Source organism: Oncorhynchus clarkii, chromosome 14, assembly GCF_045791955.1.
Source record: "Oncorhynchus clarkii lewisi isolate Uvic-CL-2024 chromosome 14, UVic_Ocla_1.0, whole genome shotgun sequence".
In the NCBI taxonomy this organism is placed as follows: domain Eukaryota; kingdom Metazoa; phylum Chordata; class Actinopteri; order Salmoniformes; family Salmonidae; genus Oncorhynchus; species Oncorhynchus clarkii.
This window is the reverse complement of record NC_092160.1, coordinates 34,352,219-34,379,701: the sequence shown is the minus strand read 5'-3', so window position 1 is coordinate 34,379,701 and position 27,483 is coordinate 34,352,219. Positions and strand designations below refer to the sequence as shown.

Genomic DNA, 27,483 nt, shown 5'->3' with positions numbered 1-27,483 from the left:
TACATAGAAACTTCTGCTAAATAGCACGTTATTATTATATTCCTATTTATATAATGTCTTCCACAAATATACTACTTAACACAATCCATTTGTGTCTTTTTTTTCAGTGTAATAAAGGAGGAAGGAGAAAGGACTGTGTTTTCAGTGTAATAAAGGAGGAAGGACTGTGTTTTCAGTGTAATAAAGGAGGAAGGACTGTGTTTTCAGTGTAATAAAGGAGGAAGGAGGAAGGACTGTGTTTTCAGTGTAATAGAGGAGGAAGGACTGTGTTTTCAGTGTAATAGAGGAGGAAGGACTGTGTTTTCAGTGTAATAGAGGAGGAAGAACTGTGTTTTCAGTGTAATAGAGGAGGAAGGACTGTGTTTTCAGTGTAATAGAGGAGGAAGGACTGTGTTTTCAGTGTAGAAAGAGGAGGAAGAACTGTGTTTTCAGTGTAATAGAGGAGGAAGGACTGTGTTTTCAGTGTAATAGAGGAGGAAGGACTGTGTTTTCAGTGTAATAAAGGAGGAAGGAGAAAGGACTGTGTTTTCAGTCTGCAAGGAGGGATTTTTGTTTTACTGTTCTTTAATAAGAAAATAATATGATTTCTTTTTCATTCTTTCACAGGTCCCCCTGTAAACGTAACGTGCAACATTTTTATTAACAGTTTTGGGTCCATCGCTGAAACAACAATGGTGAGTCCAAATGGGTTTACCTTTTCAATGTAAAAACCCTTCAACATTAAGTACATTGATTTCTGTTGATGTTGATGTTTTGAAGTTAATGTGAGGAATTCTTTACTTTCAACAGTATTTTGACTATATAACTATGCCTCTGATATTGTGATTGCATTTAAATAATGATGTCCTTAATATGTGGTGTGTCAACATTTTCTTCTGGAATTACAAGCCGTGCCTCATCGACCTGAATATTTAGAATAATATTTATCTGCCTTATTGAACTTCCTCTCTACTCAAAACTCAGTTCCCACGGGTTTCATATCTAGTGATTTCATATCTAGTGGTTTCATATCTAGTTTCATATCTAGTGGTTTCATATCTAGTTTCATATCTAGTGGTTTCATATCTAGTTTCATATCTAGTTTCATATCTAGTTTCATATCTAGTGGTTTCATATCTAGTTTCATATCTAGTTTCATATCTAGTTTCATATCTAGTGGTTTCATATCTAGTTTCATATCTAGTGGTTTCATATCTAGTTTCATATCTAGTTTCATATCTAGTTTCATATCTAGTTTCATATCTAGTGGTTTCATATCTAGTTTCATATCTAGTTTCATATCTAGTTTCATATCTAGTGGTTTCATATCTAGTGGTTTCATATCTAGTTTCATATCTAGTGGTTTCATATCTAGTTTCATATCTAGTGGTTTCATATCTAGTGGTTTCATATCTAGTGGTTTCATATCTAGTGGTTTCATATCTAGTGGTTTCATATCTAGTTTCATATCTAGTTTCATATCTAGTTTCATATCTAGTTTCATATCTAGTGGTTTCATATCTAGTTTCATATCTAGTTTCATATCTAGTGGTTTCATATCTAGTGGTTTCATATCTAGTTTCATATCTAGTTTCATATCTAGTGTTCAGATGGCTTTGTGTCATTCAAACTCATTTTGGAAAGGGGTCACATTTATCAGGTGGTTTATATTATAAAATCATCAGTTGTTGATTATTTATCAATATAGTAGAACTAGAGGTCTAAGTTCTCTAGCAAAAGATACAGAGGTGAAATATATGTTGTTTGATGGACAGTAGACCAACATAGAGACAGAAGGACAGTAGACCAACATGGAGACAGAAAGACAGTAGACCAACATGGAGACAGAAGGACAGTAGACCAACATGGAGACAGAAGGACAGTAGACCAACATGGAGACAGAAAGACAGTAGACCAACATGGAGACAGAAGGACATGGAGACAGAAGGACAGTAGACCAACATGGAGACAGAAAGACAGTAGACCAACATGGAGACAGAAGGACAGTAGACCAACATGGAGACAGAAGGACATGGAAACAGAAGGACAGTAGACCAACATGGAGACAGAAGGACATGGAGACAGAAGGACAGTAGACCAACATTGAGGTAGAAAGACAGTAGACCAACATGGAGACAGAAGGACAGTAGACCAACATGGAGACAGACGCATTGCAGGTATCAGATCATAGAAACAGACACAACCCACTGGGCACAGATGTCAATTCAACGTCTATTTTATGTTGGTTCCGCGTCACCTCGTTGAAATGACATGGAAACAACTTTGATTCAACCAGTGTTTGCCCAGTGGGATAGCAGGTAGCAGATCAATGTGTGCTCTGCTGGAAATCCCTGTCTGTACACAAGTCAAATACAGTCAAGGACTGTGGCAGTCATAGAAATGATAGGTTGACTCTCTATTCGTCTGGAGGCACTCAGTTAGATAGTATGGGGCTGGGATGGAATGGGATGGGCTGGGAGGGGATGGGCTGGAATTGGATGGGCTGGGATGGAATTGGCTGGGGTGGGATGGGCTGGAATGGGATGGGATGGAATGGGCTGGGATGGAATGGGATGGGCTGGGATGGAATGTGCTGGACTGGAATGGGATGGGATGGGATGGGATGGGATGGGCTGGGATGGAATGGGCTGGGTTGGGATGGGCTGGGATGGAATGTGCTGGGCTGGGATGGGCTGGGCTGGGATGGAATGGGATGGGCTGAGCTGGGCTGGGCTGGGATGGAATGGGATGGGCTGGGGCTGGGATGGAATGGGCTGGGTTGGGATGGAATGGGCTTGGGATGGAATGGGATGGGATGGAATGGGATGGGATGGGCTGGAATGGGATGGGATGGAATGGGCTGGGATGGAATGGGATGGGCTGGGATGGAATGTGCTGGGCTGGAATGGGATGGGCTGGGATGGAATGGTCTGGGATGGACTGGGATAGAATGGGATGGCCTTGGATGGTCGGGTCTTGGATGGGAGGGTCTTGGATGGGAGGGGCTGGGATGGGATGGGCTGGGATGGAATGGGCTCGGATGGAATAGGCTGGTATGGAATGGGCTGGGCTGGGATGGAATAGGCTGGGTTGGGATGGGCTGGGCTGGGATGGGATGCAATTGCAGGGTTGGGTTGGTAGGATTTGGGATGGGCTGGGAGGGGATGGGATGGGCTGGAAGGGGAGGGGAGGGGATGGCCCTAGTCTCAAGTCACCATGCCAAGCTGGGATGGGCTGGGATTGGTTTGGATGGGCTGTTATGGAGGGTAGGGGATTGGCTGGGAAGGGAAGGGAGAGGATGGGAGGGGAAGGGCTGGGCTGGGATGGGAGGGGAATGTCTGGGATGGGAGGGGAGGGGATGGCCCTAGTCTCAAGTCTCCATGCCAAGTCTCCCTGGGTCAGACGCATCAGTAGAGCTTTAACTAAAACTGCTGCAGACTGCACAACCTCCTCATGCAGAACAAATTCATGATTTTCCACTCTTTTTCCCACTCTACACTCCGCAACAACCAGTGGAATTGATCCGGAAGCCTTTCCTCCAAGTCCTAGTCTCTTCTCTTCTCTTCTCTTCTCTTTTTTCTTTATTTCTCTTCTCTTTCTCTCTCTCTCTCTCTCTCTCTCTCTCTCTCTCTCTCTCTCTCTCTCTCTCTCTCTCTCTCTCTCTCTCTCTCTCTCTCTCTCTCTCTCTCTCTCTCTCTCTCTCTCTCTCTCTCTCTCTCTCTCTCTCTCTCTCTCTCTCTCTCTCTCTCTCTCTCTCTCTCTCTCTCTCAATTCAATTCAATTCAATTCAATTTACTGAGTCTGTACATAGTCAAAGCTTTCCTTAAGTTGGGATCAGTCATAGTGGTCAGGTATTCTGTGTGTTCTCTGTTTAAGGCCAAATAGCATTCTAGATTGCTCAGTTTTTTTGTAAATAATTTCCAATTTGTCAAGTTTTCTCATGATTTGGTTGGGTCTAATTGTGTTGCTTTCCTTGGGCTCTGTGGGGTCTGTTTGTGTTTGTTAACAGATCCCAAGGACCAGCTTGCTTAGGGGACTCTTCTCCAGGTTCATCTCTCTGTAGGTGATGGCTTTGTTATGGAAGGTTTGGGAATCGCTTCCTTTTCGGTGGTTGTAGAATTTAACTTCTCTTTTCTGGATTTTGATAATTAGCGGGTATCGTCCTAATTCTGCTCTGCATGCATTATTTGGTGTTCTACGTTGTACACTGAGGATATTTTTGTAGAATGCTGCATGCAGAGTCTCAATTTGGTGTTTGTCCCATTTTGTGAAATCTTGGTTAGTGAGCAGACCCCAGACCTCACAACCATAAAGGGCAATGGGCTCTATGACTGATTCAAGTATTTTTAGCCAGGTCCTAATTTGGATTGTCAACTTTTATGTTCCTTTTGATGGCACAGAATGCCCTTCTTGCCTTGTCTCTCAGATCGTTCACAGCTATGTGCTCTAGGACAAGGGTTTCTTGATGGAATTTGTATTTGTGGTCCTGGCAACTGGACCTTTTTTGGAACACCATTATTTTTTTGTCTTACTGAGATTTAATGTCAGGGCCCAGGACTGTCAGGGCCCAGGTCTGTCAGGGCCCAGGTCTGTCAGGGCCCAGGTCTGTCAGGGCCCAGGTCTGTCAGGGCCCAGGTCTGACAGAATCTGTGCAGAAGATCTCGGTGCTGCTGTAGGCCCTCCTTGGTTGGGGACAAAAGCACTAGATCATCAGCAAACAGTAGACATTTGACTTCAGATTCTAGTACAGTGAAGTCGGTTGCTGCAGACTGTTCTAGGGCCCTCGCCAATTTGTTGATATCTGTTGAAGAGGGTGGGGCTTAAGCTGAACCCCGGTCTCACCACCCGGCCCTGTGGAACGAAATGTGTGTTTTCTGGCTATTTTAACGGCGCACTTGTTGTTTGTGTACATGGATTTTATAATGTTGTATTTTCTTTCCCTCAACACCACTTTCCATCAGTTTGTATAGCAGACCCTCATGCCACATTGAGTCAAAGGTTTTGCCTTTGATTTGGTTTGTTTGTTTGTAAATTAGGGTGTTCAGGGTGAATACGTGGTCTGTCGTACGATAATTTTGTAAAAAGCCTATTTTCTTTCTTTCTCTCTCTCTCTCTCTCTCTCTCTCTCTCTCTCTCTCTCTCTCTCTCTGTCTCTCTCTCTGTCTCTCTCTCTCTCTCTCTCTCTCTCTCTCTCTCTCTCTCTGTCTCTCTCTCTGTCTCTCTCTCTCTCTCTGTCTCTCTCTGTCTCTCTCTCTGTCTCTCTCTCCCTCTCTCTCTCTGTCTCTCTCTCTGTCTTTTCTCTCTCATTCACACTAACGTTCAAACTAGTTGAGAAAGAAATGGAATAAGAGATGGGTGGAGTTGAAACTAAAGAGAATTAGATCATTCAATCTTTAGGTGCTTATAGGGCTGGTGAGAACAATGTTTCATGCAGTAATGATCTGAGTCTGCGTCGCAATTGGCACCCTATTCCCTGCATAGTATAGGGCTCTGGTCAAAAGTAGTGCACTATGTAGGGAATAGGCTACCATTTGGGACGCACATGACTCCTGGTCAACAATAGGAACCTGAGGTGCTCCGTAACCCACCACTGTCTAATTGTTTACCCGGCTTTAAAGTTATGATTCCCAGGGGGAAAATCCAGAGGCTATTTAATTAGCTCTCCTAACCTGTGTCCCAAATGGAAAACCTATTATTTGACCTGGGCTCAGGGGCACTGGGCAAAAGTAGTACACTATATAGGCAATAGGATAGCATTTGGGGACTCATTCCTCGACTGCTGCTCTTTCATTTTCCTTCTTCGAGATGCGAGACAGTGAAATGCATAAATCCCAACGTCCTGTTTGTTACAGTGTGTTGGTGGAGTTGGTTGGGTGTTGCCCCATGCAGACCAGAGTCATCGTAAGACTACATAGCCAAAGCTTTAACTTTTTAAAAATGTCACAGCCAGGACTAGGACTATTTGGCCTTCGGCTTGAATCGCATTAAGGATTGGGTGCTATGCTGTTGTGGTATATCAGTTTGCTGAGATACATCCCACTCAACATGTCTGAGAAAGTTCACCTATGGCTTCTGCTGATGCTGATGGATGAGTGTGTGAGACAACTCTATGCTTTGTAATCCAACAGTATACTCCATGGTTCAAAATCTGACCGTTGTAGAAGAGGTTGGGTTATAACCAGACTGAGACCTGCAGTGTTGTGTTGTTGGCTCTGGAGCTCCTGACCTGATCCTCTTTTCATGTGTAGGAGAGCCGTGTTTGAACCCAGTTGGTCACACTATGTTAAGGATCCTTTTTTTTTTTTATTTATTTATTTTTTTTACATTTTACCCCTTTTTCTCCCCAATTCCGTGGTATCCAATTGTTGTAGTAGCTACTATCTTGTCTCATCGCTACAACTCCCGTACGGCCTCGGGAGAGACGAAGGTTGAAAGTCATGCGTCCTCCGATACACAACCAACCAAGCCGCTGCTTCTTTAACACAGCGCACATCCAACCCGGAAGCCAGCCGCACCAATGCGCCGGAGGAAACACCGTGCACCTGGCCACCTTGGCTAGCGTACACTGCGCCCAGCCCGCCACAGGAGTCGCTGGTGCGCGATGAGACAAGGACACCCCTACCGACCAAGCCCTCCCTAACCCGGGCGACGCTAGGCCAATTGTGCGTCGCCCCACGGACCTCCCGGTCGCGGCCGGTTACGACAGAGCCTGGGCGCGAACCCAGGACTCTGATGGCACAGCTGGCGCTGAAGGATCCTTTTTTTCAATCACACATATTAAATACGTTTACATTTGGTGACCGCGGTGAGATTTGGTCTGAGATTACAATTGTATTTATATCTTACTTGATCTCACTTATAATGTGTAATAGTAAGGAGTTGATAGTAAAACAGTCAAATCAGTTCTTGTAGTAAGGTAGTGTTGGCAACCATCAAAATGGAATTACTCAATATGGCCGCCCATTCACCCATCACCAAACATTGACTTGAACAGGGGATTTCCTGTTCTAGTAATTATATTTCTATGTTGGCAACAAACCAAGGCCTAATGAATGCCCTGTGGTAAACTAGCAGTGTTTCCCAGTCTGCAATCTCTCTCCATCTGCAAGACTACTGAGGTAGATGATAGATAGACTTCATCACAAATGGCACCATCATAGGGCCCTGGTCAAAAGTAGTGCACTAAATAGGGAATAGGGTGCCATTTGGACATTGCAAATCTATTCTTGGTCGAATGGCTGCTGCATGTGTCTGTAGTAGCTCAACTCCCATGGTCTCTACACTTTTAGAAAAAAAGATGCTATCTAGAACCTAAAAGGGTTTTTTGGCTGTTCCCAATTGGAGAACCCTTTTAAGAACCCTTGTTGATTCCCGATAGAACATGGAACCTAAAATGATTCTACCTGGAACCAAAACGGCCTCGACTCTGACATTTACTTTATTTTATCCTTTGTTGGGGGGATATTTTTATATTCCACCTGTGTGTTTAGAAACTAGATTGCTGCTATTTTAAATAATGAAAAGGTCTACGAAGACCTCATTCTGTAATCATAGTCAGACTAGACCTGATTCTGTAATCACAGTCAGACTAGACCTCATTCTGTAATCACAGTCAGACTAGACCTCATTCTGTAATCATAGTCAGACTAGACCTGATTCTGTAATCACAGTCAGACTAGACCTCATTCTGTAATCACAGTCAGACTAGACCTCATTCTGTAATCACAGTCAGACTAGACCTGATTCTGTAATCACAGTCAGACTAGACCTCATTCTGTAATCACAGTCAGACTAGACCTCATTCTGTAATCATAGTCAGACTAGACCTGATTCTGTAATCACAGTCAGACTAGACCTCATTCTGTAATCATAGTCAGACTAGACCTCATTCTGTAATCATAGTCAGACTAGACCTCATTCTGTAATCATAGTCAGACTAGACCTCATTCTGTAATCACAGTCAGACTAGACCTCATTCTGTAATCATAGTCAGACTAGACCTCATTCTGTAATCATAGTCAGACTAGACCTCATTCTGTAATCATAGTCAGACTAGACCTCATTCTGTAATCATAGTCAGACTAGACCTCATTCTGTAATCATAGTCAGACTAGACCTCATTCTGTAATCATAGTCAGACTAGACCTCATTCTGTAATCATAGTCAGACTAGACCTCATTCTGTAATCATAGTCAGACTAGACCTCATTCTGTAATCATAGTCAGACTAGACCTCATTCTGTAATCACAGTCAGACTAGACCTCATTCTGTAATCATAGTCAGACTAGACCTCATTCTGTAATCATAGTCAGACTAGACCTCATTCTGTAATCATAGTCAGACTAGACCTCATTCTGTAATCATAGTCAGACTAGTCCTCATTCTGTAATCAGAGTCAGACTAGACCTCATTCTGTAATCATAGTCAGACTAGACCTCATTCTGTAATCATAGTCAGACTAGTCCTCATTCTGTAATCAGAGTCAGACTAGACCTCATTCTGTAATCATAGTCAGACTAGACCTCATTCTGTAATCATAGTCAGACTAGACCTCATTCTGTAATCATAGTCAGACTAGACCTCATTCTGTAATCATAGTCAGACTAGTCCTCATTCTGTAATCAGAGTCAGACTAGACCTCATTCTGTAATCATAGTCAGATGACTCTCTACATTTGTTGATCTTTTTTTTCTCCGTAAAAACTCTTCATTTTTTTTCAAACAAAATTCCCCTAATAACGAAACAGGTCTATCTGTGTGTAGTGAGATAATTGCTCGACAATGTCCTTCTAATGTTGTGGTTGATTGCCATTGGAAAGGTCACCTGCTGTCCCCTCAGTCGACTGATATATCATGCCTCGCTACATTACAGCCTAGACAGCTTAATGGTCGTTATGGGATGATATAACGGCACGCTCGTTCTGTAGAATAATTGACAATTACGGTGGACTGTTGTGCCTATAGGCCACAGCTCTATTGAAGGGTCTTCTAAAGGACATTTACATGATGAACCACCAGGACCATTATTTATCTCTTGCCTTAAGAGTGCTACTGCTACTCAGACAGGCGTGATTTGCATAAACAATCTACACCTGGAAAGCCCAATAACCTACATAGAGTCTTTAGTTTAACTAAGCTTTATTCAATAAAAATACATAGGGTTTTTAAGATCGAAAGAATTGGAAACCGATCCCCATGTCTTGTGCAATCATTTATCCCAGAAATTAATGATTATATTAAAGAATCAAACAAACAAACCAATCAACCAACCAACCAATCAACCGACCAATCAACCGACCAATCAACCAACCAATCAACCAACCGACCAATCAACCAATCAATCAACCAACCAATCAACCAATCAACCAACCAATCAACCAATCTACCAACCAATCAACCAACCAATCAACCAATTAATCAATCAAACCTCCCTGAGTCCTGGCGATGCAATGCACTGACATAGCTTGGCCTTTCTCTGATAATCTGATTGACATTGAACTGTTCTCTCCCCAGGACTACAGAGTGAATATCTTCCTGAGGCAGCAATGGAACGACCCCAGGCTGGCCTATAGTGAATACCCCGATGACTCTCTCGACCTGGACCCGTCTATGTTGGACTCTATCTGGAAACCTGATTTGTTCTTCGCCAATGAAAAAGGCGCCAATTTCCATGAGGTTACGACTGACAACAAGCTACTAAGGATTTCAAAAAATGGGAACGTATTGTATAGTATTCGGTATGCTATTCTTTTCTTGTTGTATCTTCGTCTTGTTAATTTCTCAGAATGTCTATCCGGTGCTAGACCTATGGCTGACGGATTCATGACTATCCGGTGCTAGACCTATGGCTGACGGATTCATGTCTATCCGGTGCTAGACCTATGGCTGACGGATTCATGTCTATCCGGTGCTAGACCTATGGCTGACGGATTCATGACTATCCGGTGCTAGACCTATGGCTGACGGATTCATGACTATCCGGTGCTAGACCTATGGCTGACGGATTCATGTCTATCAGGTGCTAGACCTATGGCTGACGGATTCATGACTATCCGGTGCTAGACCTATGGCTGACGGATTCATGTCTATCCGGTGCTAGACCTATGGCTGACGGATTCATGTCTATCCGGTGCTAGACCTATGGCTGACGGATGAATGTCTATCAGGTGCTAGACCAATGGCTGACAGATGAATGTCCGGTGCTAGACCTATAGCTGACAGATGAATGTCTATCCGGTGCTAGACCTATGGCTGACAGATGAATGTCTGGTGCTAGACCTATAGCTGACAGATGAATGTCTATCCGGTGCTAGACCTATGGCTGACAGATGAATGTCTATCCGGTGCTAGACCTATGGCTGACAGCTGAATGTCTATCCGGTGCTAGATCTATGGCTGACAGATTCATGTCTATCCGGTGCTAGACCTATAGCTGACAGATGCTCTCTGATTTGTCTCTATATTGCTTATGGTAGAAACAAAACATAAATTAATATCCAAACAACAACTAAAATGATCTCCTTAAAATGTGAGCATGTTTGCAGTGTATTTGATCTGGTATCAAGCCTTGTATTCAACCCTTGGACGTGCAGAGGGGAATTGGATCCTTATTAACAGCCATGGGAAGACAGTGAGAAGAGTCCTTCTCGTATCTTACCTTGACACCATCAAATGAACCCATTAGATCGCTTTGAGCTCACCTGACCCCGCGCTAAAGAGAACCTGCCTCGGTGTCTTTGATTCTCACCTGACTCCGCGTTAAAGAGAACCTGCCTCAGTGTCTTTGATTCTCACCTGACTCCGCGTTAAAGAGAACCTGCCTCGGTGTCTTTGATTCTCACCTGACCCCGCGCTAAAGAGAACCTGCCTCAGTGTCTTTGATTCTCACCTGACTCCGCGTTAAAGAGAACCTGCCTCAGTGTCTTTGATTCTCACCTGACCCCGTGTTAAAGAGAACCTGCCTCGGTGTCTTTGATTCTCACCTGACCCCGTGTTAAAGAGAACCTGCCTCGGTGTCTTTGATTCTCACCTGACCCCGTGTTAAAGAGAACCTGCCTCAGTGTCTTTGATTCTCACCTGACCCCGCGTTAAAGAGAACCTGCCTCGGTGTCTTTGATTCTCACCTGACCCCGCGCTAAAGAAAACCTGCCATAGTGTATTTTCTGATTGAAAAAATAAGCCTTATAAATAACATTTGTCGTGTAACGGTGAGGATATCACACTGCGGTATAAGTAAACTATGAATGCAATGCAACCAATAGACCTGCTCCTCACCTACCTATCTCATGATAAAAGTAACAGCAGTCGTCTAGGTTGAAGCATGAAGGGCTGCCTCTTCTAAAGGTGTTTTCTATACTCGCGGTATGAACAGTAACATGGAGATGCAACCAGGCTGTTTGGGGATGAGGTTCACATGCATGGCTAGCAGGAAGGTGTTTTCTATACTCGTGGTGTGAACAGTAACATGGAGATGCAACCAGGCTGTTTGGGGATGAGGTTCACATGCATGGCTAGCAGGAAGGTGTTTGTCATGAGGGGAAGAACGTCTGAGGTGTGTAATGTAACCTTTTATATTAAAGGCCATCATGACAGGAAATATAGCCGCAGTTAGAACAATATGTTACCCTGCTACTCCTGTAATGCTGTGCTAGGGGTTTATAACAATAACACAAGAAGACATACTATAAACCTTATTATATGACATTATAAAGGCGTACACATGCATATAACATGTTGTTATAAGTGCCGGTAAAGTGTTACCAACATTATTACCTCGTTTAATGATGGATGCTATGTGACCAGAATAACACTGATCCTGGCCTGTCCTATGGACCTGATGTGTTCTAGAAAGTTATATTCCTTTCTATCCTATTCCATTCCATTCTATCCTATTCCATTCCATTCTATTCCATTCTAGAATATTTCATTCTATTCTATTCCATTCTATTCTATTCCACTCTATCCTATTACATTCTATCCTATTCCATTCGATCCTATTCCATTCCATTCTATTCCATTCTATAATATTTCATTTATTCTATTCCATTCTATTCTATTCCATTCTATAATATTTCATTTATTCTATTCCATTCTATTCTATTCCATTCTATTCTATTCTATTCCATTCTATTCTATTCCATTCTATTATATTCTATTCCATTCTATTCTATTCCACTCTATCCTATTCCATTCTATCCTATTCCATTCTATCCTATTCCATTCTATTCTATTCCATTCTATCCTATTCCATTCTATCCTATTCCATTCTATTCCATTCTATCCTATTCCATTCTATCCTATTCAATTCTATTCCATTCTATTCTATTCCATTCTATTCTATTCCATTCTATCCTATTCCATTCTATCCTATTCCATTCTATCCTATTCCATTTCATTCTATTATATTCCATTCTATTCTATTCCATTCTGTCCTATTCCATTCTATCCTATTCCATTCTATCCTATTCCATTCTATCTTATTCCATTTCATTATATTCTATTCCATTCTATTCTATTTCATTCTGTCCTATTCCATTATATTATATTCCATTATATTCCTTTCTCTTCTATTTAAACTTGTTAACAAAATAACGCTGATCCTGGCCAGTCTGTTCTGTTCTGGTCTTTCCTGTTTTATGCTGTTCTGTTCTGTTTTGTTCTGTTGTGTTCTATTCTATGTGACCAGAATAACACTGGTCCTGGCCTGTCCCATGGACTTGAAGAACTTCCCAATGGACGTACAGACCTGTATCATGCAGCTAGAGAGTTGTGAGTATTCCATTATCCTTTAGGAACACAGTTATCACACACACACACACACACACAAACACACACAGGTAGGGTAGGGGGAAAGTATTTATTTTGTGTTGGTGAAATGGATGTGTCCCTGGTCTGGAGGACAGTATGATGAAAGGCCCAGTGATTTACACAGGCCCCTCCAGCAGCAGAGAGCAGATACAGGGAAGGGACAGGGAGGGAGTTAGGGGGGACCAACCTCCTCCAACCTGCTCTAACCAGCCAACACTGGCTTCTCCCTCCCCACCTCCTCTCTTTGGAAATGATGGCATTGTCTTTTTTCTTGACTTATTGTTCTCAGGTGTGAAGAATGAAAACAACATGTATTGCTTCTGTATGAACACTGTGGAGCTACGGTAGAGTTGGTTGATCAAGGCATTTAAACCTTCATCATACCACATTGTCAATAATGATGTTGTTTTTTTCTCTCTTACAAACAGCTTGAATGTACTATGATACTGTGGTAGTAAGACTGTAGTAATACTGTGGTAATAATGATCTTGTTTCAAACTGCTCCCATCCAGTCGGCTATACGATGAATGATCTCATATTTGAGTGGGATGAGAAGGGAGCCGTGCAGGTAGCAGACGGGCTGACGTTACCTCAGTTTATACTGAAAGAGGAGAAAGACCTGCGATACTGTACCAAGCACTACAACACAGGTAGGTTTGTCTCTTTTCACCTCTCAGGCTACCTCTACCTCATATTTATATATATATTTTTTTTTTTGGGGGGGGGGGTGTATGTTAAACTAAACTCTCACCTCTCAGGCTACCTCTACCTCATATTTATATATATATATTTATATATATTTTTTTTTGGGGGGGGGGTGTATGTTAAACTAAACTATTTTTCTCTATGTTGGTCTTTTGTTAACTGTCTGAGAACAGCATAACATAGACATTACAGGGTGCGTGGTTAGGACACATAACGCTGGAACACAGAGTGGGAGAAAGAAGGGAGGAAGGACCGAAACCAATCAGAGCTTTGTCCCAAAATGGCCCCGTTATTCACTGAAAACCATCTGGCCACTCAACCTCATCAGTCTCACACTGTTACACTCCAGATACAACAGAAGAGAACAGAGGCTGAAGGCCAGTCTAGATGGAATCTATACAGAGACTGATAGCCAGTCTAGTTGTAATCTAAACAGAGGCTGAAGGCCAGTCTAGATGGAATCTAAATAGAGACTGAAGGCCAGTCTAGTTGTAATCTAAACAGAGACTAAAGGCCAGTCTAGATGTAATCTAAACAGAGACTGAAGGCCAGTCTAGATGTAATCTATACAGAGACTGAAGGCCAGTCTAGATGGAATCTATACAGAGACTGAAGGCCAGTTTAGATGGAATCTAAACAGAGGCTGAAGGCCAGTCTAGATGAAATCTAAACAGAGGCTGAAGGCCAGTCTAGATGGAATCTAAACAGAGGCTGAAGGCCAGTCTAGATGGAATCTAAACAGAGGCTGAAGGCCAGTCTAGATGGAATCTAAACAGAGGCTGAAGGCCAGTCTAGATGGAATCTAAACAGAGGCTGAAGGCCAGTCTAGATGGAATCTAAACAGAGGCTGAAGGCCAGTCTAGATGGAATCTAAACAGAGGCTGAAGGCCAGTCTAGATGGAATCTAAACAGAGGCAGAAGGCCAGTCTAGATGGAATCTAAACAGAGGCTGAAGGCCAGTCTAGATGGAATCTAAACAGAGGCTGAAGGCCAGTCTAGATGGAATCTAAACAGAGGCTGAAGGCCAGTCTAGATGGAATCTAAACAGAGGCTGAAGGCCAGTCTAGATGGAATCTAAACAGAGGCTGAAGGCCAGTCTAGTTGTAATCTAAACAGAGACTAAAAGCCAGTCTAGATGTAATCTAAAATAGAATAGGGAGTGAGAGAAACACAAAAGGTAATAGAAAGGAAAATAGGTGTACTGTTATTTTCTACTATGATTTGATATGATACAATTTTGATATTATTTGATATGATATGATTTCATATGATTTAATATGATATGGTATGATATGATTTTATATCATTTTGATATGATATAATTTTGATATGATGTGATATGATATGATTTAATATGATATCATTTGATATGATATGATGTGATATGATTTGATATGATTTAATATGATATCATTTGATATGATATAATTTTGATATGATGTGATATGATATGATTTAATATGATATCATTTGATATGATATGATGTGATATGATTTGATATGATATAATATGATATCATTTGATATGATATCATTTTGATATGATTTGATATGATTTAATATGACATGGAATTATATGATTTTTTATCATTTCAATTTGATATGATTTGATATGATATAATTTTGATATGATATGATTTTGATATGATTTAATATGATGTGATATGATTTTATATGATTTTATATGATATGGTATGGTATGACATGATTTGATATAATTTTTATATGATTTGATTGATATGATTTGATTGATATGATTTGATTGATATGATTTGATTGATATGATTATCTCTCTCTCTCTCTCTCTCTCTCTCTCTCTCTCTCTCTCTCTCTCTCTCTCTCTCTCTCTCTCTCTCTCTCTCTCTCTCTCTCTCTCTCTCTCTCATACACCCCCCTATCATAGAGAGACCATCGATTTAAAATATGGAGTGTACTTAAAAGCCCTGAAGTGTATCACTGCTGTAAATCAATTTCAATGACGCTGTAGCCTCCCTCCATGTCTCTCTCTCTCTCCACATCCAAAACAATACATTGAATTGAAAGTCTTCAACACAAAGACAGCTGTCTTCCATGGATCTAAGCTGATTAAATGGCTGGTCAGCGATCTGGAGCATCAAAGCCACTCTGACAGACAAGACACCCCTAGTGCTTACATCACACAGTCAGCTTGAAAAAGAAAGAGGATACCTATCATGAGTTTATAATGCCCTCTTTTAGCTTCTGTTCTGGGTTATGTCCAAAATGGCACCCTAGTCACCCTACTGCCTATGAGCCCCGGTCAAAAGTAGTGTACTATATAGGGAATAGGGTGCTGTTTGGAATTAAACCAACATAACACCTGTCAGCTGCAGTGGGTTCAACCACAACATAACACCTGTCAGCTATAGTGGTGTGTTACATTTGAATGTAGGGGGTACTTTACCTACAGCCACTCTGTCAAACTGATGTTCTCTCCAGGCCTCTGCCTCCGTCTCTTCCAACACTGCAGGGAAATGGGAAGATAATTCAGTTAGCAGGCAATTCAGCACTGAGGCTATCCCACAGCCATGTGGAAAGGGAGCTTGAATAGCCATTGCCTTGCCTGCAGTTATCTTTCTTCTTTGTGTTCTTGAGACATGCAGAACAGAAAGATTAGATGATGTGTCACAGTATATCAGTAATGATAACAGTAGATCGTAACACAGTAGCAACAACAGTAAAATATTAGATAATAATATTATAATATATCATAGTATATCATAGTATGTATACTGTATTGTAGTAATAATATAGTATATCATAGTATATATACAGTATTGTAGTAACATTATAATATATCATAGTATATCATAGTATATAGACTGTATTGTAGTAATAATATTATAATATATTATATCATAGTATATAGACTGTATTGTAGTAATAATATAATATATCATATTATATCATAGTATATAGACTGTATTGTAGTAATATTATAATATATCATAGTACAGTCGTGGCCAAAAGTTTTGAGAATGACACAAATATTAATTTCCTCAAAGTTTTCTGCTTCAGTGTCTTTAGATATTTTTGTCAGATGTTACTATGGAATACTGAAGTATAATTACAAGCATTTCATAAGTGTCAAAGGCTTTTATTGACAATTACATGAAGTTGATGCAAAGAGTCAACATTTGCAGTGTTGACTCTTCTTTTTCAAGACCTCTGTAATCCACCCTGGCATGATGTCAATTAACTTCTGGGCCACATCCTGACTGATGGCAGCCCATTCTTGCATAATCAATGCTTGGAGTTTGTCAGAATTTGTGGGTTTTTGTTTGTCCACCCGCCTCTTGAGGATTGACCACAAATTCTCAATGGGATTAAGGTCTGGGGAGTTTCCTGACCATGGACCCAAAATATCGATGTTTTGTTCCCCGAGCCACTTAGTTATCACTTTTGCCTTAGCAAGGTGCTCCATCATGCTGGAAAAGGCATTGTTCGTCACCAAACTGTTCCTGGATGGGAGAAGTTGCTCACGGAGGATGTGTTGGTACCCTTCTTTATTCATGGCTGTGTTCTTAGGCAAACTTGTGAGTGAGCCCACTCCCTTGGCTGAGAAGCAACCCCACACATGAATGGTCTCAGGATGCTTTACTGTTGGCATGACACAGGACTGATGGTAGCACTCATCTTGTCTTCTCCGGACAAGCTTTTTTCCAGATGCCCCAAAAAATCGGAAAGGGGATTCATCAGAGAAAATGATTTTACCCCAGTCCTCAGCAGTCTAATCCCTGGGCCTTTTGCAGAATATCAGTCTGTCCCTGATGTTTTTCCTGGAGAGAAGGTGCTTCTTTGCTGCCCTTCTTGACACCAGGCCATCCTCCAAAAGTGTTCGCCTCACTGTGCGTGCAGATGCACTCACACCTGCCTGCTGTCATTCCTGAGCAAGCTCTGTACTGGTGGTGCCCCGATCCCGCAGCTGAATCAACTTTAGGAGACGGTCCTGGCTCTTGCTGGACTTGCTTGGGCGCCCTGAAGCCTTCTTCACAACAATTGAACCGCTCTCCTTGAAGTTCTTGATGATCCGATAAATGGTTGATTTAGGTCTTACTGGCAACAATATCCTTGCCTGTGAAGCCCTTCAAGTGAAAAGCAATGATGACGGCACATGTTTCCTTGCAGGTAACCTTGCTTGACAGAGGAAGAACAATGATTCCAAGCACCACCCTCCTTTTGATGTTTCCAGTCTGTTATTCGAACTCAATCAGCATGACAGAGTGATCTCCAGCCTTGTTCTCATCAACACTCACACCTGTGTTAACGAGAGAATTACTGACATGATGTCAGCTGGTCCTTTTGTGGCAGGGCTGAAATGCAGTGGAAATGTTTTTGGGGGATTCAGTTCATTTGCATGGCAAAGAGGGACTTTGCAATTAATTTCAATTCATCTGATCACTCTTCATAACATTCTGGAGTATATGCAAATTGCCATCATACAAACTGAGGCAGCAATTAATATTTGTGTCATTCTCAAAACTTTCGGTCACGACTGTATATAGACTGTATTGTAGTAATAATATTAGAATATATCATATCATATCATAATATATAGACTGTATTGTAGTAATAATATAATATATCATAGTATATCACAGTATATAGACTGTATTGTAGTAATAATATAATATATCATAGTATATCATAGTATATAGACTGTATTGTAGTAATAATATAATATATCATAGTATATCATAGTATATAGACTGTATTGTAGTAATAATATAATATATCATAGTATTTCATAGTATATAGACTGTATTGTAGTAATAATATTGTAATATATCATAGTATAGACTGTATTGCCTATTTAACTATCTTTAATCTTGTGTCACACCTTAATACTGAACCCCTGCTTTCTCCTCTGTCTGTGTCCTCTGTATAATACTGAACCCCTGCTTTCTCCTCTGTCTGTGTCCTCTACAATACTGAACCCCTGCCTTCTCCTCTGTCTGTGCAGGAAAGTTCACTTGTATCGAGGCTCGTTTCCATCTGGAGAGGCAGATGGGCTATTACCTGATTCAGATGTACATCCCCAGCCTTCTGATTGTCATTTTGTCCTGGGTGTCCTTCTGGATCAACATGGACGCTGCACCTGCCAGAGTGGGATTGGGCATTACCACCGTGCTCACTATGACCACCCAGAGCTCCGGCTCCCGAGCCTCCCTCCCCAAGGTGAGACAAACTCCCTAACCCAGAGGTCCGGCTCCCGAGCCTCCCTCCCCAAGGTGAGACAAACTCCCTAACCCAGAGCTCCGGCTCCCGAGCCTCCCTCCCCAAGGTGAGACAAACTCCCTAACCCAGAGCTCCGGCTCCCGAGCCTCCCTCCCCAAGGTGAGACAAACTCCCTAACCCAGAGCTCCGGCTCCCGAGTCTCCCTCCCCAAGGTGAGGATTGTCCTAGATGAACTACAAGCCACACTCTGTCTATTGTCCTAGATGAACTACAAACCACACACTGTCTATTGTCCTAGATGGTCAAACTTAAGTCAACATGAGAAAAATGGGATTTTCAGATTAAAAAGGAAGAGGGACTTTGCATGATGGACTATGATTTTATAATTATGTCCTCGAAAAGTATCCTCCCATTTTGTTTGTTGACATTAGGTGATTCATGTTCTCTGGAAAATTGAACAAGTGAACCGTGATTTGTATGCAGTTCAGCTGTCACAATAATGATCACACAACACGGCTGAGCGTAGGTGCACACAGCACAGATTGCTCGCCCTCTTCCACGCCTCACTGACTCGGTGCATTGGTGACAGGGAGGGAAGGAGAGGAGAGAGGGCCATTTTGAATGACAACAACATTCAGTCACCCTTTACTCTGTCTTTACTCAACAAATCTAGCCACCACGGAAAAGTTACTTTTTGCTGTCATTATCTTCCAACCCCTGTTGTTGTGCTCTACTTTCAATAGGAAGAGATGAAGAATGAAACATTTTAATGTATCAAGTACTGTAAAACAACAACAACAAAAACACATCAAAATATCTGATCTAGTGTGGAAGACTAGAAATCCCACAATCCAACGACACCAGGAAAAAGTAAAACAGTAGTCTGCCTCTGTCTGTCTCGGGCAGCTGACTTTCATCATTTGAACAATGTCTTGTGAACCATGCATTCTGTAATGTCACCTAAACTGCATTCCAGGGCAGCTTGGTCATTTACTTGTCATATACAGTGAGCTTCAGCTGAACTGACAAGCCAACCCAGTCTAGCTTTAGCCCTATTTCCAGGTCAAAGATGTGGTTTCCATACATCTCTCTATCTCACTGCCCAGGCAGAGCAGAGTCCTGCCAATCCAATTGACCGTACAGACAGACTACTGTGTACTGGACAGTTCTTAGAGTTTGAAGTAAAATGTTGTCTTTATAGCAGACATCAAATGAATGAATCAATTATTAGATACAGATACAGTGTCTTCACAAAGTATTCAGACCTCTTGACTTTTTCCACATTTTGTTACCTTACAGCCTTATTCTAGTCCTCATCAGTCAACACACAATACCCCATAATTGTAACGATTTTCTTATTCCTCTGATGAGGAGTATGAAATATCGGACCAATGCGCAGCGTGGTAAGTGTCCATAATAAATGTATTAAACTGAACACAGAATACAAAAGAACAATAGAAATAAATGAAAACCGAAACAGTTCTGTATAGTAAAACACAAAACACAGACGCAGAAAACAACTACCCACAACCCATAGTGGGAAAACAGGCTGCCTAAGTATGGTTCTCAATCAGAGACAACGATCGACAGCTGCCTCTGATTGGGAAGCATACCAGGCCAAACACAGAAATACCAAACCTAGAATACACAACATAGAATGCCCACCGCAACTCACGTGGCAATAATGACAAAACAAAAACAGGTTTTTAGACATTTTTGCTAATGTATTGAAAATGAAAAACAGAAATTCCTTATTTACGTAAGAATTCAGACCCTTTGCCATGAGACTCGAAATTGAGCTCAGGTGCATCCTGTTTTCATTGATCATTCTTGCGATGTTTTTAGAACTTGATTGGAGTCTACCTGTGGTAAATTCAATTGATTTGGAAAGGCACATACCTGTCTATATAAGGTCTCACAGTTGACAGTGCATGTCGGAGCAAAAACCAAGCCATGAGGTCGAAGGAATTGTCCATAGAGCTCTGAGACAGGATTGTGTTGAGGCACAGATCTGGGGAAGGGTACCAAAAAATGTCTGCAGCATTGAATGTTCCCAAGAACACAGTGGTCTCCACCATTCTTAAATGGAAGAAGTTTGGAACCACCAAGACTCTTCCAAACTAAGCAATCGGGGGAGAAGGGCCTTGGTCAGGGAGGTAACCAAGAACCCTATGGTCACTCTGACAGAGCTCCAGAGTTCTTCTGTGGAGATGGGAGAACCTTCCAGAAGGACAACCATCTTTGCATCACTCCACCAATCAGGCCTTTATTGTGGATGCCACTCATCAGTAAAAGGCATGTGGCAGCCCGCTGGGAGTTTGCCAAAGGGCACCTAAAGGACTTTCAAACAATGAGAAACAAGATTCTCTGGTCTGATGAAACTAAGATTGAACTGTTTGGCCTGAATACCAAGTTTCACTTCTGGAGGAAACCTGGCACCATCCCTACGGTGAAGCACAGTGGTGGCAGCATCATGCTGTGGGGATGTTTTTCAGCATCAGAAACTGGGTGATTAGTCAGGATCGAGGTAAAGATGAACGGAGGAAAGTACAGAGAGATTCTTGATGAAAACCTGCTCTAGAGCACTCAGTACCTCAGAACGGGGAGAAGGTTCACCTTCCAACAGGGCAATGACCCTAAGTACACAGCCAAGACAACGCAGGAGTGGCTTCGGTACAAGTATCTGAATGTCCTTGAGTGGCCCAGCCAGAGCCCGGACTTGAACCCGATTGAACATTTCTGGAGAGACCTGAAAATAGCTGTGCAGTGACACTCCCCATCCAACTTGACAGAGCTTGAGAAGATCTGCAGAGAGGAATGGGAGAAACTCCCCAAATTAGGTGTGCCAAGCTTGTAGCGTCATACCCAAGAAGACTCGAGGCTGTAATTGCTGCCAATGGTGCTTCAACAAAGTATTAAGTGAAGGGTCTGAATACTTATGTAAATGTGATATTTCAGTTTTGCAGAAATTTCTACAAACCTGTTTTTGCTTTGTCATTATGGAGTATTGTGTGTAGATTGATGAGGGGGGAAACAATTTAATCCATTTTAGAATAAGGCTGTAATGTAACAAAATGTGGAAAAATTCAAGGGGTCTGAATACTTTCCCGAATAGACATGGTACTGTACATTATCTTCGACTCCAAGGTCAGTTGGTGTTGTAGTTGTTGTTGTCCTCCTCTTGCTTACCACCGTGTTCTTCTGCCCAATTACAGGTGTCGTATGTGAAAGCCATTGACATCTGGATGGCTGTGTGCCTCCTGTTTGTCTTCTCGGCCCTGCTTGAGTACGCCGCTGTGAACTTCATTGCTCGGCAACACAAGGAACTGCTGCGCTTCAGGAGGAGAAGGAGACACATGAAGGTCAATTAACTGCTTTTTTTTAAATTATTGTGATTAAGTGTTTATTATCCATTCATAGATTAGACTAACACTTTTCACAGGAACCCTTACCATCACCTCAACCCCCTCCTCTCAGACCAGCAAGAGAGCCAGCCAGCCTCAGTTAAATATGACATTTTTTGTTTTCTTGTATTCTCCACAAGTACACAACAGTTCATATTTAATGCTGAGGGAGTATTGAGAATGATTAAAATCATTAGGGATGTGTCCCAAATGGCACCCTAGTCCCTTTACAGTGCACTAATTTTGACCAGAGCCCATAGAGAATAGGCTCAAATGTAGTGCACTATATAGCGTGCCATTTGCAACACATCCATGGAGACAGACCAAACAGAAGAATGAGCTGTGTATCAGATTCACTACAATATAATTATTCCCACATGCCTACAGTGCCTTGCAAAAGTATTCATCCCCCTTGGCGTTTTTCCTATTTTGTTGCATTACAACCTGCAATTTAAATGGATTTTAATTTGGATTTCATGTAATGGACAAACACAAAATAGTCCAAATTGGTGAAGTGAAATGAAAAAAAATACTTGTTTCAAAAAATGCCAAAAAATAAAAAACTGAAAAGTAGTGTGTGCATATGTATTCACCCCCTTTCCTATGAAGCACCTAAATAAGATCTGGTGCAACCAATTACCTTCAGAAGTCACATAATTAGTTAAATAAAATCCACCTGTTTGCAATCTAAGTGTCACATGATCTGTCACATGATCTCAGTATATATCCACACACCTGTTCTGAAAGGCCCCAGAGTCTGCAACACCACTAAGCAAGGGGCACCACTAAGCAAGCGGCACCATGAAGACCAAGGAGCTCTCCAAACAGGTCAGGGACAAAGTTGTGGAGAAGTACAGATCAGGGTTGGGTTATAAAAAAATATCAGAAAATATCAGAAATTTTGAACATCCCACAGAGCACCATTAAATCCATTATTAAAAAACACAAAAAACCTGCCAAGAGAGGGCCGCCCACCAAAACTCATGGACCAGGCAAGGAGGGCATTAATCAGAGAGGCAACAAAGAGACCAAAGATAACCCTAAAGGAGCTGCAAAGCTCCACAGTGGAGATTGGAGTATCTGTCCATAGGACCACTTTATGCCGTACATTCCACAGAGCTGGGCTTTACGGAAGAGTGGCCAGAAAAAGCCATTGTTTAAAGAAAAAAATAAGCAACCACATTTGGTGTTCGCCAAAAAGCATGTGGGAGACTCCCCAAACATATGGAAGAGGGTACACTGGTCAGATGAGACTAAAATGTAGCTTTTGGCCATTAAGAAAAACGCTATGTCTGGCGAAAACCGAACACATCACCCCGAGAATACCATCCCCACAGTGAAGCATGGTGGTGGCAGCATCATGCTGTGGGATGTTTTTCATCTGCAGGGACTGGGAAACTGGTCAGAATTGAAGGAATGATGGATGGCGCTAAATACAGGAAAATTCTTGTGGGAAACCTGTTTCAGTCTTCCAGAGATTTGAGACTGGGACAGAGGTTCACCTTCCAGCAGGACAATGACTCTAAGCATACTGCTAAACCAACACTCGAGTGGTTTAAGGGGAAACATTGAAATGTCTTGGAATGGCCTAGTCAAAGCCCAGACCTCAATCCAATTGAGAATCTGTGGTATGACTTAAACATTACTGTACACCAGCGAAACCCATCCAACTTGAAGGAGCTGGAGCAGTTTTGCCTTGAAGAATGGGCAAAAATTCCAGTGGCTAGATTTGCCAAGCTTATAGAGACATACCCCAAGAGACTTGTAGCTGTAATTGCTGCAAAGGTTGCTCTACAAAGTATTCATCCCCCTTGGCGTTTTTCCTATTTAGTTATGCACGCTCAAGTTTCCAGGGTTTTTTTTGTCTTATTTCTTGTTTGTCTCACAATAAAAAATATTTTGCATCTTCAAACTGGTATGCATGTTGTGTAAATCAAATAATAGAATTCCCCAAAAAATCAATTTTAATTCCAAGTTGTAAAACAATAAATTAGGAAAAAATGCCAAAGGGGGTGTATCAGATTCAGAACAATGGAATTATTCCCCCATGCCTTAACGCAGTCTGACATAATCTATCGTCTAACAGGCCCAAGAGCACACCAGGTTGTAACTGTTGGGTTTAAAGGCCACTGCATTACAACATTTCCAATGGGCGGTGCCTGTTATCCTTGTATTAAAGTCAGTTAAACAAGTAGTCTGGTCCCAGATCTGTTTTGCTGTATAGCCAACTCCTGTGGTCATTGGCATACCTAGTTTTTCATGCACAATGACCAAAGGAGTTGGCAAGACAGCACAAACAGATCTGGGATCAGGCTATAAAACAAGTAGATTGAAATTGAAAACCCCATCACTATACTGTGTTTTTTTTGCTTTTAATAAGATGTCAGATCCAAACAAACTCCGTAGCTGTTGTTTGTCTGATAGTGTTTGTGTTATTGATGTCTTGAAGACTGAATATCAAATACAGCTATCAAAGTATGACTCATTTAGTAGTTTCTTTCTACCACAGAGAGTGTTGTTCCCTCATCCTAAAACTCAGATCCAGCTAGGGGACTCTTTCTCTGCATCAGTCATCTCATTTCTCTGAGGGGCAGCTAGGCGGAGGAATTCAGATGTTAGATTTTTTTTTTTACTGTTTAATCAATCAATTTTATCTGTCCAGATGAATTTATCAAATCCAAGACCATGTAATTTATTTAGAAGTAAACCTGTCAGCCTTGAAGCTAATAGAATAAGTCTGAGGAGGAGGAGGGGGGGAGAGGGGAGGAGGAGGAAGAGGAGGAGGAGGAGGAAGAGGAGGAGGAGGAGGAGGGGGGAAGAGAAAACACAGAAACCCTTCAAAGAGTTAGACATAAACATTCCATAAACTCCTTGTCATTCCGTACGCCTTGACCGGGCGGACAGGCAGGAGTCTACAGCCACTGACTACTGCTTGTCATTCCGTACGCCTTGACCGGGCGGACAGGCAGGAGTCTACAGCCACTGACTACTGCTTGTCATTCCGTACGCCTTGACCGGGCGGACAGGCAGGAGTCTACAGCCACTGACTACTGCTTGTCATTCCGTACGCCTTGACCGGGCGGACAGGCAGGAGTCTACAGCCACTGACTACTGCTTGTCATTCCGTACGCCTTGACCGGGCGGACAGGCAGGAGTCTACAGCCACTGACTACTGCTTGTCATTCCGTACGCCTTGACCGGGCGGACAGGCAGGAGTCTACAGCCACTGACTACTGCTTGTCATTCCGTACGCCTTGACCGGGCGGACAGGCAGGAGTCTACAGCCACTGACTACTGCTTGTCATTCCGTACGCCTTGACCGGGCGGACAGGCAGGAGTCTACAGCCACTGACTACTGCTTGTCATTCCGTACGCCTTGACCGGGCGGACAGGCAGGAGTCTACAGCCACTGACTACTGCTTGTCATTCCGTACGCCTTGACCGGGCGGACAGGCAGGAGTCTACAGCCACTGACTACGTCCAGGGAATATGGATCCAGTCAATCATTCAAAAGAGAGTAAAACAATCTCTAAATAAATCCTCAGTAGTATTGTTCTAATCCATAATCCCTGAAAGGAGGATGTGTACTAGGTGAGGGTAGATTAGTCTACTGTTCCCTGGAGCACTAGTCTCTCTCAGGTAAATTGAGAGGCTGGCCACATCCCTAATGGCAACCATACGGCTCTGGTCAAAAGTAGTGCACTATACAGGGAATAGGGTACCATAGGGCTCTGGTCAAAAGTAGTGCACTAATCAGGGAATAGGGTGCCATAGGTCTCTGGTCAAAAGTAGTGCACTATACAGGGAATAGGGTACCATAGGGCTCTGGTCAAAAGTAGTGCACTATTTATTTTTATTTTTTATTTAACCAGGTAGGCTAGTTGAGAACACCTTTATGTAACCAGGTAGGCTAGTTGAGAACACCTTTATTTAACCAGGTAGGCTAGTTGAGAACACCTTTATGTAACCAGGTAGGCTAGTTGAGAACACCTTTATTTAACCAGGTAGGCTAGTTGAGAACACCTTTATTTAACCAGGTAGGCTAGTTGAGAACACCTTTATTTAACCAGGTAGGCCAGTTGAGAACACCTTTATTTAACCAGGTAGGCTAGTTGAGAACACCTTTATTTAACCAGGTAGGCTAGTTGAGAACACCTTTATTTAACCAGGTAGGCTAGTTGAGAACACCTTTATTTAACCAGGTAGGCTAGTTGAGAACACCTTTATTTCACCAGGTAGGCTAGTTGAGAACACCTTTATTTAACCAGGTAGGCTAGTTGAGAACACCTTTATTTAACCAGGTAGGCTAGTTGAGAACACCTTTATTTCACCAGGTAGGCCAGTTGAGAACACCTTTATTTAACCAGGTAGGCTAGTTGAGAACACCTTTATTTCACCAGGTAGGCTAGTTGAGAACACCTTTATTTCACCAGGTAGGCCAGTTGAGAACACCTTTATTTCACCAGGTAGGCCAGTTGAGAACACCTTTATTTCACCAGGTAGGCCAGTTGAGAACACCTTTATTTCACCAGGTAGGCCAGTTGAGAACACCTTTATTTCACCAGGTAGGCCAGTTGAGAACACTTTTATTTAACCAGGTAGGCCAGTTGAGAACACCTTTATTTCACCAGGTAGGCCAGTTGAGAACACCTTTATTTCACCAGGTAGGCCAGTTGAGAACACCTTTATTTCACCAGGTAGGCCAGTTGAGAACACCTTTATTTCACCAGGTAGGCCAGTTGAGAACACCTTTATTTCACCAGGTAGGCCAGTTGAGAACACCTTTATTTCACCAGGTAGGCCAGTTGAGAACACTTTTATTTAACCAGGTAGGCCAGTTGAGAACACCTTTATTTAACCAGGTAGGCCAGTTGAGAACACCTTTATTTAACCAGGTAGGCCAGTTGAGAACACCTTTATTTAACCAGGTAGGCTAGTTGAGAACACCTTTATTTCACCAGGTAGGCCAGTTGAGAACACCTTTATTTAACCAGGTAGGCTAGTTGAGAACACCTTTATTTCACCAGGTAGGCCAGTTGAGAACACCTTTATTTAACCAGGTAGGCCAGTTGAGAACACCTTTATTTAACCAGGTAGGCTAGTTGAGAACACCTTTATTTCACCAGGTAGGCCAGTTGAGAACACCTTTATTTCACCAGGTAGGCCAGTTGAGAACAAGTTCTCATTTACAACTGCAACCTGGCCAAGATAAAGCAAAGCAGTGCGACACAAACAACAACACAGAGTTTCACATGGGATAAATACATGTACAGTCAATAGTACAATAGAAAAAATCTATATACAGTGTGTGTAAATGTAGTAAGATTAGGGAGGTAAGGCAATAAATAGGCCGTAGTGGCGAAATAATTACAATTTAGCATTAACACTGTAGT

The 27,483-nt window shown here is 42.2% G+C and overlaps 1 protein-coding gene across 7 annotated transcripts in view; it reads left to right on the top strand.

Moving 5' to 3' along the window:
* LOC139366558 (glycine receptor, alpha 1) overlaps window positions 1–27,483 on the top strand; it is a 96,633-nt gene that overhangs the window by 56,425 nt on the left and 12,725 nt on the right. For all 7 annotated transcript variants that reach the window (XM_071104186.1, XM_071104185.1, XM_071104182.1 and 4 more), the window contains 6 exons: window positions 607–674; window positions 9,492–9,715; window positions 12,664–12,746; window positions 13,298–13,435; window positions 18,472–18,686; window positions 21,902–22,048. In XM_071104186.1, coding sequence (XP_070960287.1) covers window positions 607–674; window positions 9,492–9,715; window positions 12,664–12,746; window positions 13,298–13,435; window positions 18,472–18,686; window positions 21,902–22,048 — 875 coding nt within the window. The remainder of the gene's footprint in view (window positions 1–606; window positions 675–9,491; window positions 9,716–12,663; window positions 12,747–13,297; window positions 13,436–18,471; window positions 18,687–21,901; window positions 22,049–27,483) is intronic.